The 19,652-nt window shown below is 39.0% G+C and overlaps 1 protein-coding gene across 1 annotated transcript in view; it reads right to left on the bottom strand.

The window, feature by feature from the left end:
• CD247 (CD247 molecule) overlaps positions 1-18,409 on the bottom strand; it is a 46,960-nt gene extending 28,551 nt beyond the window's left edge. The window contains exon 1 of the mRNA XM_056487309.1: positions 18,159-18,409. Within this exon, the coding sequence (XP_056343284.1) occupies positions 18,159-18,216 (58 nt within the window). The 5' untranslated portion in view covers positions 18,217-18,409. The remainder of the gene's footprint in view (positions 1-18,158) is intronic.
• Between the last annotated feature and the right edge of the window lie 1,243 nt (positions 18,410-19,652).

Raw genomic sequence — 19,652 nt, 5'->3', positions numbered from 1 at the left:
TAGTTGGTAATATTGTCAGAATTTAGGTAGTTTATGTTATTAAAAAAATACACATGCACTATACCCAGTACTTGAGTATTCTATGAAAATTAAAGTTTTAATGCCCTGTAAATGTTGTCATATTAAAAAAAAAAATCTATCATAGAGTATTTACTCAAAATAACTCAGATGTAGATATTTTCTTTCTAGTGGCTGGGAAAAAAATAAATCTGAATCTAATTATTCTATTCTCTCTTAGCTACTCAGGGAGTAGCTGTCTCTCAGGAGTCCAGGTGGGCTTTTTACAAACAACAGCACAGTACCTAATGAAAAATTTAAAGATACTATTTATTTCCACTTAGCCGTAGTAAGTGGTAGGCAAAGTCTGCCAGTGTCAGACTCAAAACAACATTTCCACTTCCAAGAGATAAGGCATTGAACTGTATTGCCCTAACACTATAGGCCAAGATGAAGAAAAATAAGTTTATAATCCAGAGACATAACATGTCAAAAACAAAAATAAAATGTATTTGGAGTTACACTGTTACAGAGTGAAATAGGTTACATTAGCTAAGTCTATATCATCTCTTCTTATATATTTGCCTTTTTAACCAAAAATGTTGTCGAATATATTCCAGTTAAACATCAAGGATTCTTAATTAAAATAAAAGAAAAAAGAAAAAAAAAGAAAAAAAATAAAGAGAAAAGAAAAAGAAAAGCCCAGCAACAGTCAAAAGCAGTTTAATGTGAGAGAAGGGTACAAGAGGAATAAAGTTTCCAGAATTATGGTATATAGGGAGCAGAAGGAGATGAGAACTGCTGTATAATTTCATTTAAACAAACTCTTAATTTGACAAAATACATTGTCCCTGTGAACTGCAGGCCCACTAACTCGTGTCCCCATTTGTTTTGTCTTTCAGCTGAGTCTGCAGCTCCCAGAATAAAGCCATCACTTGAGCCAGCAGGTGCTTCCATCCCCGCCTCCAACCTACAGCTTATGACACCAGATTAAGAAAAACAGCCACCCCTGGCAGCTGGGCTGGCACATAATGAACAGTTTAACCCTGGATAAACCTAATGACAAGTGTGGGTGGCTTTGATTGAAATGACAAGGCAGTTTGTCACCCGTTGCTCTGTCACAGAGATCAGCAGTGGCAGCGTTTTCTGCTGAGTTGAGGGGAAAGCAGCCGGGCATTGCACATTTCAGAAGGAGTTCACAAAAACATTCAAAACAAAAGGAGGCACAGCCTCTGTGTTGAAGCAACTCTCTGACCCTAAACAAGTCAGCAGTGGAAGAGCCTCTGAGATGCTCTTGTGAGAAAACAGCACTGTCTCTGGAGACTGACGGAAAATTTTAAACAAAAACCCAAACCAAACCCACGAAGCTCTGTTACTTTAAATTACCCTGAGGCTTTTGACAGAGGTACTCAGCTACCCAGTTGACCTCCACATGAAACTCCCAATAGCAACCTGCTTTGCTGTAAGGGTTGTATTTCTCATTGATGAATGTTCAGTGCCCATAAAATGATAACAGCAAGAGTTGATTGCCATTGTAAATCATTAAATAGTCTTGAGGTCCAGCCATCAATCACTGCAGTTTTCAATGATACTGTTCATGGTGTTACATGTGCACCTGCTTAAACACAGCAGCTGCCCTCAAAGTGTGCATGTGCCTCAGACCTGCAGAGACACGTGTTTCTGGTTAACCTAGCTTCAATTAGCGCATTCATTAATACACTCTGTGGGGTGCAACACTATCAGAATCCAAGTACTCAAGTAACAAAGGGATACAGGCACAGAAACAGGCAATGGCCATTTGATGTTCACGTGGCAGATCAATGACAGACCAGGATCCAAAAGGGCCACACTTGGGAAAGGCATGTGACAGCACCGAGTGACAACCAGCAGTGTGAGAGGCACTGTGGTTTTCCTGTACAAGAGGAAAATTAATATCACAGCCTCAGACCCCGTGACATTATTGAACTTATTCTCTATATTAATTTGAAGACAGTAGCCTTACCATACTTTCATTTTCTACACCCACACATGGCTTTCCTGAAAGCCCCTCTGATTCTGGTACTCAACTTAAGGCAAGCCCGAAGGGGAAGAAATCAAAACATTTTCAGCCCTTGTATCTGGAGAAAATTTATGGTGGCTCCTCTGCCACCCACTCTTCTCCATTCCTTTTCAACACCTTGGAAAACCCCTGCTGTTTTAAATTTACAAACATTTCCAGTTACACATGCCAACATTTTGAGGCAGTCAATTGCTCATCATTCTGCTACTGTGCTGAGATCAGTAGCAGGCCACCTGAGGGTTGGCTACCCAGCACTAATCCTAGGACAGACATCTGGGCTGATGCAGATATGATATCCAGACTCACAGAAATCCCCTGGGAACTCAAGACCTTATTCCTGCTTTTCAAGTGTATTTTTCTTGGAAAAAAGTACTTCTCTATTAAAATGTTGCTAGAAACAAAAAACAAATCAAGGTCAATGAATGCACTTTCTCCACTGAAGCCTCTAATTTAATGCAGCAGTTGCAGTATCACCTTTTCAAGAGAAAAACAAACTCAATGCAAGATTTCCCTCCTGGCCATAACACCCTTCTGTCAGCTCACTGCAGAACAACACATCCATGGTGGGTTTTTTGGAGGTTATGTTCATCTTGATCCCCTTCAAATGTCAGCTGTTGATGTTTTGCTCCTTCAAGGTAAAGCCAGCTTTATTGTTTTCATGCAACAGATGAATGCTTAAGCAAAATCCTGCTGCCTTGTGGTTTCCAGCACATCTTTGGCATTGCCAGTAACAAGGATAGCATCATAGAGAGTACCACTTCAACAACCAGACAAAAACCTTGTATCTAATGTCAGTTAAGGCTTTTCCAATGCCTTCTAGCTTAACGTAAATCCTCACTGATGTATCTATTTTACTCCTTATCTTCCTTGCATGTGGCCTTTTGGACTCTACCATTCAGTAAAATTTCAGCATTCCCAGCATCCTGTTATGAGTCACCAAATGGATTTTCACCATATTCTGCATCATACTGCTGTGTCTGGGCTTCTCCATACTGGACATGACACTTAGACAGATCTAAGTGCTGGCAATCAGGTTGGTTGTGGTTGATGATTTTTAAATTTCTTTCAATTTGGTGGTCGTAAAGGTATGTAAAGTATATTACAACTCAACTACTACATGTTTCAGCACTGCAATTATCTTCCATTCCTTTTCATTCTTGCTGCAGCAAGATCTACAAGAATCTCTTGTGTAGAGATACTTTTCTTATCTTAATAAGAGTTTCTACTTGTATAGCAGTTTTTCTGCTAAACCAGCAATATGAAACAACTTCCCCTTGCTTTAACTGAAAGCTCATGAACAAAGCTCCTGAGATATACTTTAAAAGTTTCTTGCCTGCTCTAGTCTGGTTTTCCATTCTATTAGTTCATAATGAATTCAAGCATGGAAAGATATCATATTTGATGGATATAGAAAGTGGGAATTCTGTTGCTGACTTTGACAGAAACTTTCTGAAAAGCAATTAACCATTCTGCACTTTGATTTACCCCATTAGAATAGAAATTACAAAAACATACTACTTCAGGAGAGGAAGGTGAGGACCTATTATGGGTTATGGAATATTTCCAATTCCTAAGGAATCATTAGATTAATGAAAACAATGAGATGAGTAGCAAGTGCTGATTCATTAAAAGATTAAAAATAGCCTTCAGTGGGGGAGGATAAGGAACTCATCAGATAATTGCTCAGACATGCTGGGAACATCATTTATTCTGCAGCGTAGATGGTGCCAAGCCACATTCCCAAATCACGTTACAGCCCAGCCAAAACAAAAGGCTATCACATAATTCAGGGACAAGGTAAAGACACAGAAATCACAGTCCTGTCTGGATTGCAAGATCAAAACGTATTAGACTCACTGTAATGTCAACTATCAAGAAGCTAATTTTGGCACAGCTTGACTAATTTAAACCATGGCTTCTCTCTGTCTGCTTTCACAGGGGTCCATTTACGGTGATGCTTTTAGGAGATGTTCCACTCATACTGCAACACTGATACCTGCTGAGGTGCTAAGAGGGACAAAAGTCTGGTGTAGCCAACCTAGACTAATTTGAGCACTCACACAGCCACTTTTTGACATCTCACATATTGAAGAAGGCACTGAGGCCTCTGTCCTTCCATGAGTCCACACAAGCCACTCACCAGCAGTGGTTCTCTTGGAGAAGAGGGAATATGACCACAGCAATGACCTACACCTTGGGATAAGCAACAAGAACAGGCTTCTCTGACCAAAAAAGAAACATCAAAGGTATATTATTTACTTATAGCAGAGCATCACCCCTACTCTTCTTCTATAAGAGGGCACAGACACTTAGACTTGTCTGCTCCTTGCACTCCAGTATGTCTCACTCTCATACACACAGCCACCCAGATGTATGGTGCTGGTTTCATGGCTTGCTCTCTTGCTTATTTCTCCTCTCAGAGAACAAGCCATCAATGTCTTTCTGGAGCTGACAGAACTGCCATGGCTTTGATCAGCTCTCTAAATATCTCCTGTCATGAACTCAGACATTTTATTGAAAGAGAATCTAAATAAAACATTATGCTCTTTCTTAAATTTCAAGTTCAACAGGCAAGATGTCTGTATTTAATGGTAACTGCACAGGCAGTTACTACCATGACAGAAACTTCAGACCCGTTATTCAGCTGGCTAAGAAGGTAATCAGTAACAAAAATCCAGGAATTAACATATTCATGTCCATCATTGCTTGATGAACCTGGGCAAGAAGGCTGCTGAAAAGCCCTTTCTTTAAATTTAGTTGCAACTAACATTGCTCTTCCCACACTACTGACAGCTCAGACACCCTCTATATGAAAGAATTACACAGGGGGAAAAAAACCAATTTGAGTCTCATAATTCCATTAAAAGGATCTGTACTATTCCTTTTTTCACTCACAGTTTTAAATTCTCTTGAAGCAGCAGCTTTTACCAGATCTTTCTTGCAGCAGGGAGGTTATCCATCTCTCAAATAATATCAAAGCTGTTACTTCCATCATTCAATAAATTCAGTATTTTAAAGACAGGAAATTTGCCAGCCCTTAAGTTGCAATAGTGTAATTCTAAAATGTGGCAGACACAAACACAAAGCCTTTTTTTTCTTATATGGGAAATATGTGTGTAGGAGAACATCCAGGGATATGCACGTAGTATGGTCCGAGAAAGACAAATAGAATGAAAGTTAAAAAGATATTTATGACTTCACATTTCTGGATTTCCCATCTTATGTTTGCGTTTTTAAAATAATTTACTATTACAGAAATTATAATAGATCTCAAATGCTGGGGAGGTAAATAACTAGGAAGACATACCCACATCATTTGATTACAGAACACGAAATCCAGGTAGTAAAAGGGGAATAAGTAGGAAAGAATCAGAAGAGAACCCAGCAGCAATAGCCCTCACTGCTTTTGAAACAGTAATGCTAAGCTTAAAAAAGAAATATTCCATTATTCCTGGCACCTGCTGAGAAGACATTATTCCCTCCACCTTGGGCTGCATGCATCTAATGGCAGAACTTCACTTACTCACAGAAAACTGCTGTTTATCTGATAAAAGATGAAATATGATCAATAGGTTTTGTAATTTTAATAAGTCTGCAGGCTGTGGCAAACAAACACTAAGGATCATCTTTGATCCTCATGAAATCTACATTTTAAAATGGTTTCCATAATAGACATGGAGCATGTTTTCATGCTTATACACCAAAGAGCACATGTGAACTTCACCATTAAATTTATATAAATATGTCTGTAATGGGATTGATCAAACATTGTTATTCTTATGCCTCTCTCAAATGGGTAAATAGAACAAATTAGGAATGAGGAAGGTCTCCCTGGCAAACTTTGGCTCCTATAGCCAACCTGAAAAAGTCCATTCCATAAACTCAGCCAATAGTTCCCAATAAGGATTTGCGTTCTTGCCCCCATTCGCCCTATGCCAAAGCTATTTGGATAGTGTGGGTCCTTCTTCTGGTTCTCTGATTCAGCAATCAGTTAGTTTATGGGGGGTTTTTTTAACAGCACCTATTCTCCTTTTCATTTCTTCTTCTCTCTCCCATTGTGTTTTAGGCAGCAATCATCCCCTGCATGAATACTCAAGTGGGTGTTCCTTTGCATGCTACATAAGGTTACTGAAGAGGCAATGTTTTGACTAATTGCATGTAAACTCCATTCTAAGTGCCACTTGGCTTAAGGACTCTGTCACCAAATACTTCACACTTTTCCTTCTCAGCTCAAGACCCCAAGAATGAAAGACTCGGGGAAAAAAAAGCCTGAAGTAGCTTTCAGTCATACTCATGCCTGCCTGGTTCACACGCATGACACAGAAAATAGGTAAGTGCCAGGCATGGAGCATTTTCCAAGCCCCTTTACAGGCTGGATAAGCCAGAACAGGCAGAACAAGAGCTCTGCTGAAATACAGCTCCCCTCAGGCAGCTTCACCCCTCGGCAGCCCCAGACCAGGGAGTTCAAGACCAAGGTGCTGCTCCGTTTGGTGCCCGAGGCGCAGAGTTCTACACTCTGAGCAAATAAACTGCAGCCAATCCCCGAAGGAGGGCCTTGCCTTGATGCCTGGTTAATAGTTAATGCATAGGGCAAGCCCTCGGCAGCTAGGAGCTACCTGGGAGAAAAGCAGCAGGCAGACAGCTGAGAGCCAAGCTTCAACATCCACTGAAACAGCAAGAACTGCTCCCATCCAAAACAGCACATTTGACTTAGCCTATATGAGATATTTAGATATTACAATCATCAGGTCTTAGCACAGATGCTCCTGTAGGAGTGAGAGGTAGGTAGAATAATTGTTTTTGTATTTTTGTGATCCCAGAAAGGCTGTGTCTAAACAACAACACTTGGTTGCCAACCAGGCTGAACACCATCATGTTAGGAGATGTGACAGATGCATGTGTTGTGTGGGGAGCAATAAATGTTCTTCAGCTCTGGAGCATATTTCTTAAAGAGCTCCAGATGCTTTGTGTGTGTGAAATAACACACAGACTTTATTTTTCCCTCTTTATTCCCACTTCAGGAATACTAACAGCGCATACATAACTTATTTTTACTTTTTTGCTCCTTTTATCAGTTCAATTGAGCCTTGAATTACAAAGGTTTTTTAAAGAGTAGGAAGGGAAAAAGTTGGCTATTTTCCCAAGGCAACTAACAGCTATCCTGTAAGCAGAACATATCACTGTGTGTGTGAATGTAGCAGTAAATCAGACTTAAGCATTATTTAAATTTCCTGTACATAGTTTTCTTATTTAATTCCCTATATACATAAAACATTGCTTTGGAGGATCTAAAGGATGCTTGATAGGTCTCAGCTTTCAAAACACCATCATGAAATGGGCAAAAAACCTCTATGTTGATTAATCCAATTCTAAAGCACCATATAGTCTTCAGGGCCACTTGTGTTAACACCCTCTAAGTGTTATTTGTGTATTGACAACCAGATAAGTTATGCACAGTGAACCAAAAAAGCCAACATACGGCCCATTTTGATTAAGCTGGAGCTGATTGATCCAGTTCCAGTTTATTGGAAAGCCTACACACATTCCAGTGGATTTCTAAAGGTTGCAGAGTAAATCATCAACCACAAGTGAAAGTATAAAACCTGCAACCCCATTTTTCTATTTTCTTGCTTTATCTAAAAACCAGCACTGTTTCACTAAGGGGAGAAAGACGATTGAGGATGATTGGAATTGTCAGAATTACCTACAAATCCTTCAAAAAAGATCCTAAAGTTCAAATTGCCCAATTTTAAAATGTTACATTTCACTCATATTGATTTTTCTTAGTATCTTAATAGCTATCTTCCTAATCAGGTGGATTAAAAAGCACCAGAAGATACTATCAAAATAATCAGAACTACAACAAAACAAGATAATGAGCCAAAGAAAGACGCAAACCTCAAAACAAAACTGCTTTAGGAATTACATCTTTTTTAACTGTAGATCTCATTAAAACTTCAGATCTCACTAAAACTGCTATAATAATTTATACATGCAAATTGACAAAAAAATGCTAGATACTGTAAGTACTTATAGGCAATTAATTTCTTGTGTGTAAGATACCTTCTAACTATAGAAGAGGCTGAACACTATCATGTTTTCATTAAAGCATCAAAAGATGTGAAGGCCCCACCGAAAGGAAAGGCACAGAATGAGAAACTCTCTCCCTTCCAAAAGGTTGGCATATACTGCAGTCTTTATGGAGGTGGCAGCAGCTCACATAAACAGCACTAAATTGGTTTTCAGCTATCTGATAACAGCACCTTTCCTTCAGCACAAATCTTTGTGTGAGCTGCAAAAGTCTGGCTGAGCAGCAGGGTAAATGCCCAAGCAGTTTGTCTGAAGTAAAACTCCTGCTGAAACCATTGGGCAGCTGCCTAAGCAAGATAGCCAAATTAGTTTTAAATTAGCTATGCTTAAATAAGTGGCACTTACTAAAACACTGACATGAACTAATTAGAAGGGGAAAGTTTGACAGAAATTAATTACCATCCCTACATTACAGTCACAGCACATCTAGAGGTCATGCTGCTTGCCAGATCTTTTTAAATACCTGAAGCCCTTCCAGATAATCCTTCTGTTCAGGAAAGGTCAGCAGATGTGCTGGGCTTTCTCAGATTGCCTCTGCCGATCAAATTTCATATTGCTGAATCCCTCAGATCCCTGCATATCTTTAAGATTTGGTAGCCACCTTCTAAATCTCCCAGCCCTGTATAATTCCAATTTCAGCAGTGGCAGAACCATCCATATATAAGCATATATTATCAGTCCTCATATTAATACTATTTTAATGCTATATTTATATACCCAGCCATGAGAGAACAGCCCCACCTCTGTGCACCGTTTTGCAGAGAGTCTCACACACAGGAACCTGCTCAGTGATCCTGATTGTGCTGGAATACAGTGACCACTAAAGAGAGCCAGGGTGGATGGGGAAACTCTTAGAGACACATACCCCAGCTGACTGCAAAAGGTTAAACTCATTCTGTAAAATACTACAACTGAGGTTGAGATTTATTTTTTTTAGAAGTTTGTCAAGTTCATCAGGAGCAAATTCTGATGACCCATTAACTAAGGAATCTTTATAGGCTCCATTAGAATTTCTCACCGAAATCAGCAAGAGTCTCTCAAATGGCTTAGCATGTGGAAGACCCATCCAAGTCCCTGCTCCAAATCATTCAGAATAAAGAGCTGAATCTAAATTTCCTTCTTCCCAAATGCAGAACACAAACTACTCACTGACTTTTTGATGTCTCACAAAAATACTCTGGAAGGGTTTTGATTAACTAATGGAAAATAAGGGGGAAGGTAGTGGGGGGAATATTTCAATATTTCATTAATTTTAATTTTTCAAAGCTTTCCAGAAAGTTGCTTCTCTTTAAACTCTGTTTTAAACCTGATATTTATTCTACTACAACCACCATTATGTTTAACAAATAGACATTTGGCTCAGGATGTAAAAAGAAGAGCAAGAGAGAAAGGGGGTAAACTTGTTAGCTACTTCTCTGCAGCTGAGAAAGATAAAATCAGAGAAAAACACTTTGGAAAAGATGTTACCATAAGATAGGGCTGAAGGTTCATATATGTAACTTCTTTAAGAGAGTTATAAAAAGAAGAAAAAAAAATTGTCTCAAGCCTGAAAATAAGCAGTGCTGCTCTTCCATCAGAAGAGACACAGCTAACAGCACCAACAAATGCACTATAGTGCTGCTGAATTTTGAGTCAAATAGTGAAATAATCTCTGAGTTATAAGGAAAAATGAGATTTATTTAGCTGTGTGAATAGACAGGAGAGGGAAACTAATAGATCTGCCTAGCTCACATTAATACTAGGGACAACTGAAATTTAAGATGGAATTCAAAACAAGGTAAATTAAAGCTGCTTCTTCTAGAGAGAAGTAATTTTGTGAGAGAATTTTGGGGTTTTTAAATGTTTGAGTCAAGGAAAAACACTTGGAGATGTGATCAGAATGGATCACATTTTGGAAATTAAAAAAAAAAAGTCAATTAATGACACCAGTTGGCACAATATTGAATATTTCATTATATTTTAGGCAAATCACTTCAGAAAAAGAAAAGCACAACTCTTGAATATCTGTAGTTTTTTCCAAACTTTTGGGAGCAGACCATAATTTTGAAGTTAAAAATAGTCTTCATCAGAATTTTCGATTGCATCAGACAGCCTCAAAAAATTTCTCTAAGTTCTCTCGCAAACTTGTTGTATTAAAAAACCCCAGACGATGTGGTGCTGTCTTCAATAAAATCAGGAATAATTTTCTTGGGAAAAAGAAATACGGATTGTCAGCAAACTGTACTGAGCTTGATGCAGAAAACAGGGGCCAGCTGCCAAAATCTGGGGTGGTTTGGGCTTTCAAATGAGAGCATTTTACAGCTCATCGACAGTGAAGCCCCCTATCTGTACCATGACCCAGGTGGAGCAGGATGCATCTCTGTGCCATGGGCATCAGCACTCCCTGCACCACTGTTCATCTAGAGCATGGGGTGTGGGAAGGGAAAGCTCCCATCCTCTCCCTGCTCCAATAGAAATGAGAATGGATCCTACCAAAAGCATAATTAAAACTAATTTTATCCAAAGAGATTTTTTTTCTTTCCTTTTTAGATGGGTGTTTTGAGAGAGTAAATTCTAGAAAGCCCTTCTGGCATGTATTGGAGGCTCACTTTTAAAAATAACTGGAATGGTGTTTTCTGCTTGAAAATCCAGATGGAATAACCTTGTTTATCTCCTCCAGCTTGCTGGCTATACTTATGCTCATAACACATGAATGCTCAGTTTTACATTTAAAAGATCAATAGTTTCAAGAAGTTAAAAATTAGGCAACAAGTGACAGGTATAGGATTCCCCTTCCCTTCTCTGCAAAGTTCTCATTTGCTTTCATTAATTCTCTCCGAGATTACCACCTGCAAAGATTTTGTTCTTCCACATCACATACCAGAGAAACTCCTCAGAAAAATTTAGGCAGAGAACTTACATGTCCTGAAAGAGACTGAAAGAACCAGAAGCCCCTTAGTAATAAAGATGTGACTGATAAATAAGCAGGAAAAAAACCGCAGGTAACAAACAAGCACGAAGTGAAATCCTTCCTTAGTGTAAGCCTCCAGTTAATTATCATGTGTTACTTCAGTTGTGTTGCATCTGTATCTCTTCAAATTCCAACAGACCATTAGGTGCCAAACCAGTATTAATAGCAATTTTTTTCATTTCCTGAGAAATATGAAAATTTAAAATCATTTAAAAAATCAAACAGAAGAACGTACACTTACTTCCATACATTTATCTTGAAAATTTTTTTATTAGAAATTACCTTAAGAGTGTCTAGTCTATAATGACTTAGACTTTCAGAATGAGTTCCCCTCTGGACACTAACTCAGGTATTTTACCTCTAGGCAACAAATCATAAAATAACATAAAACAACAAATGAATCCTGAAAATCAGCAGCAAGTTAGAAAGAAATCCATAGAACTTAAACAACATTCTTTCAAAAATTATCCAAAGACACCAATTTGCTACATGGCATGGGTGACATTTTATGAACGGAGCAACTACTCTCATGGCAATTCACAGATTTGTTTGCTTCTTAGAAATTGTCTTTAGGTAGAATTTTTCTACAAGATACAGAGAGAGAGAAATACTATGTTGTTGGTATTTCATCTTCCTTCCCTTAGAGAATAATTATTAATCCAACTTGTAAGATGTTATCCTATTTTTGCCATTTCCAGAAATGCACCTGCTTGCACAAAGTGCTGCTGAAATTACCTTACATAAAAGCCCAAAGTGATGACACTGTGCAAATTTGCATCATGGAGAAAAAAAACCTTAATGAGAGAGACAAAGAGAGGGAGAAGACTCAATTCTGGTAAGACTTTTCCTGGAGTTGGCTTTACATGGCTGGATGAGACACTGCATAATGGCAACAACACAGAAATAATTTCTGCTCCCAAAGACTTGATGTGGAGTTCCCTGACTGATGCCTGCTGATATACAACTAAACAAATGACCAATAGCAATTTGATGGCTATGCTATATAATATGATATGCATTATGATTTTTCTTTGCAAAGGTTTATTAATAATTATAATATTAAATTCTGCTGCATTAATTGTGAGCTGCAAGATCCCAGCTCAGGAATCCAGTTTATATATATATATATATATATTTTTTTTTTTTAAGGAGTAATTAAAAACTTTCAACTCTCTCTGAGTGACAAAACAAATACTTGATAACTAGGAATGCATGGTATCGACGATTAGAAATTGATCTCCTTGACTGAAACGCTATTTGCTGAGAGTATTTAAAAAGTGACATTGTCAGACTATACCAAACTCTTGCTTCAGATTGATCTGATCAGAAGTAAAATACTGGATGTTCAATTTTAGTTTGAGCTGAATTTCTATATAAACTAATTCAAAATTCATGTTTTGCTCCAAAATCCACATGCCCACACAAAGAGCCTCAATTTTCTCCCACCTATACAGTGGTCACCACCTGGAGATTTCTTTCTCTTCTGTTTACCCCAAGCCTCAGCTTGCTTTGTGAGGAGATGCATACCATGGGGAATTGGAATGAATTTACAACACACACTGATGCATTAAATATTTGGGAAGCATTTTTATAACTACTTGGCTTCGTTTATTTCATGTTTGGCTGTCATGCAGCAACACTCTAAGTGAAATGAATACAGAGCATTCATGGCTCTTGGCTGGAACAAACTCCTGAAATTTGGATGAACAACAAGGAAAAAGGGGTTTTCAGTTACATAGGTCTTTATTCCACGGCCAGTAAATACTTACTTGAAATTAAACACCACCTAAATTAGTATTCCCTCATTAATTTCATGGCTCTTGCAGCTTATCCTGTTAGAAAAGCATTTCAGACCGTTGCTCTGATGTAAATAAAAAAATTAGTTCATTTTTAATATACAAACTTGAAGGGGGTCTTAGGAAAGCTTCTCCAAGTGTTCTCCGGCTCAAAATGTTTCATATGCTTTTCTTTTTGACAAGGAAATCAGTTTCAGTGTTTGCAACCCTGAGCATTGCAGCATGCTTTCACACCCCCAAAAATAGCACTTGCCTTAAAAAAAAAATATTAGAAGTGACAAATTATAGAGAGTTCGTTTGCTCTTTTATTTTTTCTGGAGCCATGCAGACTTGCATTTTCAAGGTTAACTTTACAAGCTAGCAAACTTTACCAGTAAACTAGAAAGGTTTATTTGCAGTTAAAGTTAATATCTTCTCCTAAGACAGCCACTTGAACTTTAGGTAAATAGCATACTGTGAGATGTCCTAAAAAAACCAAACCAAACCACCCTCAAGTATTGACAACTGGCCACCCTATGGACTTATTCAGTGTGTCATGCTGCTGTTTATTCTATTATTTGTTGAAAATTTTCCAATCTCTTTCCCTTCTTCAAAGCTTCCATCGAATTTAACTTGGAATATATTTCACCGCTGCATTATCTGAGTTTTCAGAGAGCTGTGTTACTATTATGGCTTCTCCTTCACTTAAAAATATAACAAATTGAAAAGAATTGTCTGCTACTCCAAAAGAGTCAGGACAGAGGTGAAGTTTTCATTACAGATACATCTCATAAAAGAAACAGGCCAGATAGTAAAAGGACTTCTTCAGGCTCCACAAGCACGTGTTTAACATAGTCTCGTATACCCAAAGCACAGAAGGATGGAAAACTCCAAACTTGCTGTTCTTGTAAGACTTAACAGAAATATAACAAAGGATTGAGAACAAAATACACAACCGGCTTCCAAAGGTTGGTGGCTTATTCCTAGGAAATTTGTAGGACTTAAAATATTTCCAATCCACATGGCTCAAAAATTGAGGTGGCTTCTATCATTAAAGTAGCACTCGCACAGTAGTGCCAGCCCTTGTGACCTCTGAGGCTGAGGAACTAACTAGTTGGTTTCTACTTCTATTTTTCATAGTTATATTGGCAAAGGACTGAAAGAAGTCTAACTTCCACAAAGATGGATGTACCCACTGTTTGGGGCTGAACACAAGCATTTCGCTGTTTTCCGAGGCCTGTGCGTTTGGGTGAGCGGATCGAAGAACTGCAAACCAAGCTTTCCATTTGCCTGCACATTTTATCTGTTATATATGAAGTCATAAATCAAAGGACAGAGTGGAGATAAACGTTTTCATTGCTTTCCTGAAAAAAAAGCTGTTTTGGACTGTCATACTTTAAAAGCTAAAAATACCATGCATTTCTTAAAGGACCAAGTTAATTAAGAAAACAATATTCAGTCCCAGTCTCAAAGTATTACCTTTGACAACATCACAAATCAGGAAAATTTGCAAAATTGCAGCTTCTCATAGACTCTAGAATAGCATAAATTGTTCTGTTAACATTAAAAGAACCAGCAGTGAACCTTAAATTTATCTGTTGACCGAAGTCAGCAGAAGAGTGAAAAGTCAACAATACGTTTATAAGTTTAACACACTCATGGAGAAAGTAGATACCTTTAGCAGAATATACATTTTAAATGTTTTTAAGAAGTTGCATTTTCCATTCTTGCCCTAAAAACATCCTCTATTTTCTTGCCAGAACAGCTGATGCATCTTACATTGCTATACAAACATATATGATTAATTTGAAATAGGGAGGAGGATTCTATGGTTGTCTGCAATCGCACAAAAGAATTTTTCTTCTCTTTTTGAAAGGGAGTCTGGTGATAATTTGGAAATAGGAAATAACCCATATGCAAGGAAAACAAAATATAAAAAATTTACTCATCATGCTAGTCACCATTCAAGTGTGAATAACAGAAAATGGTTGTCAAAAACATTCCTCGCATGAGCATTCATTTACACATCAAATTCTTGTCCCCTTAAGCTGCTAGTGAACCTCCTTTTTCAACTCCACGTGGGCTTTTTATCCACATAGTCTTACTTAAGAAGGACACACAGAGGAAAAGTAGAAATATATTTTGCAGATAGCTTTCTGTATTTTGTGTATCCTTCTTATCTAGCGCACATAAAAATCCAAAAGGAATGTGATCATTACTTTGTTACTTCACTGATTAGGAATTCTGCTTGGAAGGGTTAAGATAGAAAGCACTTATTCTGTAACAAGCATTACAGAATTGAACATAGCACTGCAAGGGCTCAACAAATGTCCCTTTACAAAGAAAGGCTACATTGCCTACATTTTGTTCCATTCTGCCAGTTCATAGGGTTTTTTCCATAAATTATTAATGAATCATTGTGAACAGGCAGAAGAAATAAAAGAAATAAAACATGTAAAATTAAGCCTTTAAATTTTTTTCCCCTAGGTGTAACAAGAATGCAGCTCTGAGAACTTAAGACAGCGCATAAGGACATGGGGATGGTATAGAAAAAACTCTGAATTTACTTGTTTGAATTCCTTAGACAAGCTTGTAAACAACTGGTTTACAGATCTTGTCATTTTGCAGAGCAGCTAAATCATCTGACAAAAGGGAAGAAAAGAGTTAACGCTAAAACCTATTACCTGTCCCTGAAGTGACTAAAAAAGGTTCATGGCATCATGGCAACCCCATGAGCAGGAGATACAGATACGCAGAGCAGAAAAACAAGGTGGAAATGAGTTGTGCAAGTAACATCTGGTAAAGACCAACATGCTGTAGTTTCCACAGAGTTAGCTTAAAAAAAAAAAAAAAAAAGGCACTGTCCAGTTCCATTTTGCAGACAATACTGAGAAAAGTGACTCTGTAAAGAAGTGTAGAAGGGGAGGGCTGTTCTCCAACTTTTGCACGTACACTTATATGCAAGCAAGTGGTTGTATAAATCGAAGTATCATCTCTTCAGCCTTAAAATTAAAAAAAAAAAAAAAAAAAAAAATCGAGGGGCAACTCTACAGTATTGCTCACAGGACTGTTTTAGTGCTATCAAAGCCTGTCATACTTCAGAATATAAGCTGTGTAAACTGTATGCAAATTTTTGCCATTTTAGTTGAGATATTCAGGTACTAGGCTTGTAGTATTCTTGTCTCAACAAACAACACGATTAACAAAGTCACCTGCTCATAATTAAAATTATTACTTGTCATGGACTTTTTAACAGAGGGATTATAGGAGGACCTCAGCTGGATTTCCAGATGTACACTTTTGTGCCTTTGAAGAGGGAAAATAAAGAAAATTAATCCTGTACATATACTAATGTGTATTTAAAAATATGAGATGCCTTCCCTCTGATTGCTCAAAGACCAAATTTGAGCATTCTGAAATTTATGGTCTGGTGTCAAATTCAAAGTCTGCACCAGAATTCATGGCCTACTTCTAGAATTACCTTAAAACATTGTTTTTTCCTCATGCCTGACATATTTACTTCAGAACTCAAAGAGTTCTTTCAAAAAGAAAGGCTTTATGAGTTCCTCCGTGCTAATCTTGGTGGCATTTTTCAACTGCCCTTTTAAAGAATAAGCACAAACACTTGACAGTGAAGTGGAATGAACTCACTGTGAGAAGGTATACAGTTTACTGAATTCTGAGCTCATTTCATGAAAAAAATAAAAGTTCATTTCCCTAGAAGTGAAGTCCAAGAAAGCTTGAAAACACTCCAGGTGGCAGAAAAATTAATCCAAAGCCCAACTGTTTGGCCTCATTGTTGAGCTAAATTCATAACAGATCTTACATATTTGTTTCTGTCTATTCTGTATCCATAATGTGGCAGCAATTCCACAAGTTTTGATTTATATTTCTACTATTTTACCTACACTCTTTGGCTAAGTGCTGCTATACTTCAAACTCTTACAGGTATCGAATCAAAGATACTCCCCCTCAAATCCACAGACAGCCACCTCCAAATCAGTGACAAGAGTATCCAGCTCAAAACTTAAATCATGTATTTTTTTTGAGTGTGAATACCTCAAGAGCTTTGCACCAGAGAGCTCTGCGATCTGCATTACGTATTTTTCAAAGTTTTCTGCTGAAAATGCACGAACAGGAGCCTGAACTACAGACATTGTGTGACAGGTTAAAAAGGAGGAAGTGTAAAAAGATGATTTTGCAGACGGATTTTGACCTAAAGTAACTTCCAGCCTTACATGCATCTGTGGATACAGAGGAAGGTACAAAATATGAGAAATATACTTAAGTACAGGATCGTATTTGGGTATCAGGAAAGGACAGAGCCCCAGGGGTTGAAGGGAGGACGAACACAAATCATGGCCTGCCACAGAGCATAAAACTCCTCTCAAAACCCTCCTGAAATAAAAACCTCACAAATCACCAGGACTAGTTGGTTCCACAGCATTAGAAAGCAACTGCAAAACCCTCCTCTCATCCCCAGAAAATAAAATGTCTGTGGCAGCCACCCAAGCTCTTGAGGATGCTGGGTTTAAGTGCAGTAAAGGTGCACACTGGAGGGGAAAAAAAAAAATCTTCCAGAGGATTTGGCTTTAATACATACTCAGATGTGGCCTATGGCACAATCAGACCTTGCTTGAGGCCTCTTCCAGATGTAAATTTTGTTGCTCTTTTGATCTACTATACTCCTAAAAAGTGAATTCCTCTTTCTCAAACTCGACGTGACTTTGGAAGATTTGCACCCACCAAAGCCGCTCCATTGGCACCCAAGTGGGGCCAGCCTTTGCACCACACGAATAAATAACACAAAGGAAGAAATGGCTTCATTTTGTGCTGCCTGGTGGAGAGGAGCATGCAGGCAGGGTTATGAGGGGAAGAGCCCTGCCCTTTTGCTCACCACCTGTGCCCCATTTCCCACCTGCTGGCTCTGCTGAGGCCACAGACCCGCGGCCCAGCTCCATCAGAGGCTTCTCCCACACAGCTTACTTTCCCATGGCTGCCTCAAATCTCCCCTTTGAAATCACAGGGAAAGCTGCCCAGGTGAGGGCCGACTTTTGCTTAGTTACTGCTCAGCTGCATCACTCCAGCAGGAGAAGGGCCCCTCATCCCCGCCTTCCAGAGGGGCGCTTTATCCCAGGCCAGCTGAACACAGCAGCTCAGCACGGCTGAGGGCTCACACAGACACCCTCCTGCACCAAAATGGTGGTGAATCCACCACAGAAACACCACACAGTTCCCTCAAAGGAGCTTTACAGGAACCCCTCACAAACCCAGTGCGCGCCTTTACCTGTGGCTGGGAGCTGAGCCTGCAGGGTGGCGAGGATGGCGATCCTCCTCCACTTCATCCTGCTGGGCCGGACAGCACTGGGGATGGCAGAGGAGAAGAAGATGATGAGAAGAAGCTCCTCCACAGGCTGTGCTGGTGTGTGGCCGCCACAGGAAGAGGCTTCACCTCCCTCGAGGGCTTTTGGAGTCCACCTGCCAGCTTCCTCTGCCTTCGCAGCCTCTGCGTGAGGGCAGGGGTTTGCCTTCCTGGTACTGCTGTTTGGGGTTTCCTTTGTCAGTCATCCTCTTCCTCTCTGCAAGATGGTTTTCAGTGAGCTGGGGTTTTTTCCCACTCTGATGGTTCCTAGATCATCCCCACTCAGTGGCTGCTGGTCTCTTTTTCTGGTATTAAATTTGACCTGACTTCAAAAGGGGCTTATGCAACTATTCCCAGTGTGCAGCACAGGGCATAAATAGTAATTTTAAACTGGAAGTTATAGTCTTGAACAATACAGCTCTCTAAACTCAATGATCTAAAACTCATTTCTAACTCCCACTTTGTAAGAAATCTCATATTGTTTTGCTCTTTTCAAATGTGGGCAAATAAAATTTTTTTACTTTTTTATTAATAAAAAAGTTAATTTTAGACAACTGTGAATTAGAAAAGCTTGAAAACACAGCTTAGATGAACCCTAAGGCTTAAAAATCAGCCTCACTCACATCAAAATACATCTGGCTCAACAGATCTGAGTGTTTAGTGTTTACAACAGTAACACTAATAACGCACTTGAGGATCAGAGCTTATGCTGGGAGGAAGTACAAGCATCTCTGTGCATAATTTTTTTTTCTCCTGTTTCTAATTCTTAGAAAAGAAAGAGGAATGTGCATCTCCAGGAGGTACAGAAACTGGTGATAAAAAACTCTGTAAAGTATGATGGGATGAGAGCTATTGTGCACACAAAAGGTAAAGTTTTATACTCTTTGGAAGGCAAAGTAAATTGAAGTTCTTGGAAGAAATTAGTCACCTTGCTGTCTGGAGTGATAAAGGCTAATACATGGATAAAATTGTCTTTTCCTTCAATTGAATAATTATATATTGTGCCTGTATATATCAAAAGTACTAGATACTAGTAGCAGTCTAGCACAAGGTACAATAGTGCAGCACACACCTTTCTGTGATACTGGGCAGTGCTGCTGAGCCTCTGCTCTCTCCTGGCCCTGGGGAGGGTTTTCTTTGTGGCTCTTCTACCCATAAAGCTCCAAGGAAAGGCTGGAGATGGACTCTGACACCACCAGGCAGAAGGCAGAGCACAGCCCAGGAGAGCTGCCATGCACTGAACCTGAAAGAGGTGTCATTAGTCCCAGAAATGGCTGTGCTCAGGTACATGTTCTGTATTCCAGTGCAGGAATATAGATAAAACCCTTTCTGTCCACATCTCTGTGTGACAGAAGACTGGCTGAAACAAGGAATTAGTGAGCAGAAAAAACCCCTGCTCTCACTTGTGGCTGCCTCAAT

This window comes from Oenanthe melanoleuca, chromosome 1 (genome assembly GCF_029582105.1).
Source record: "Oenanthe melanoleuca isolate GR-GAL-2019-014 chromosome 1, OMel1.0, whole genome shotgun sequence".
NCBI lineage: Eukaryota > Metazoa > Chordata > Aves > Passeriformes > Muscicapidae > Oenanthe > Oenanthe melanoleuca.
The sequence above is the reverse complement of the archived record's forward strand: the minus strand, read 5'-3'. Positions and strand labels throughout refer to the sequence as shown.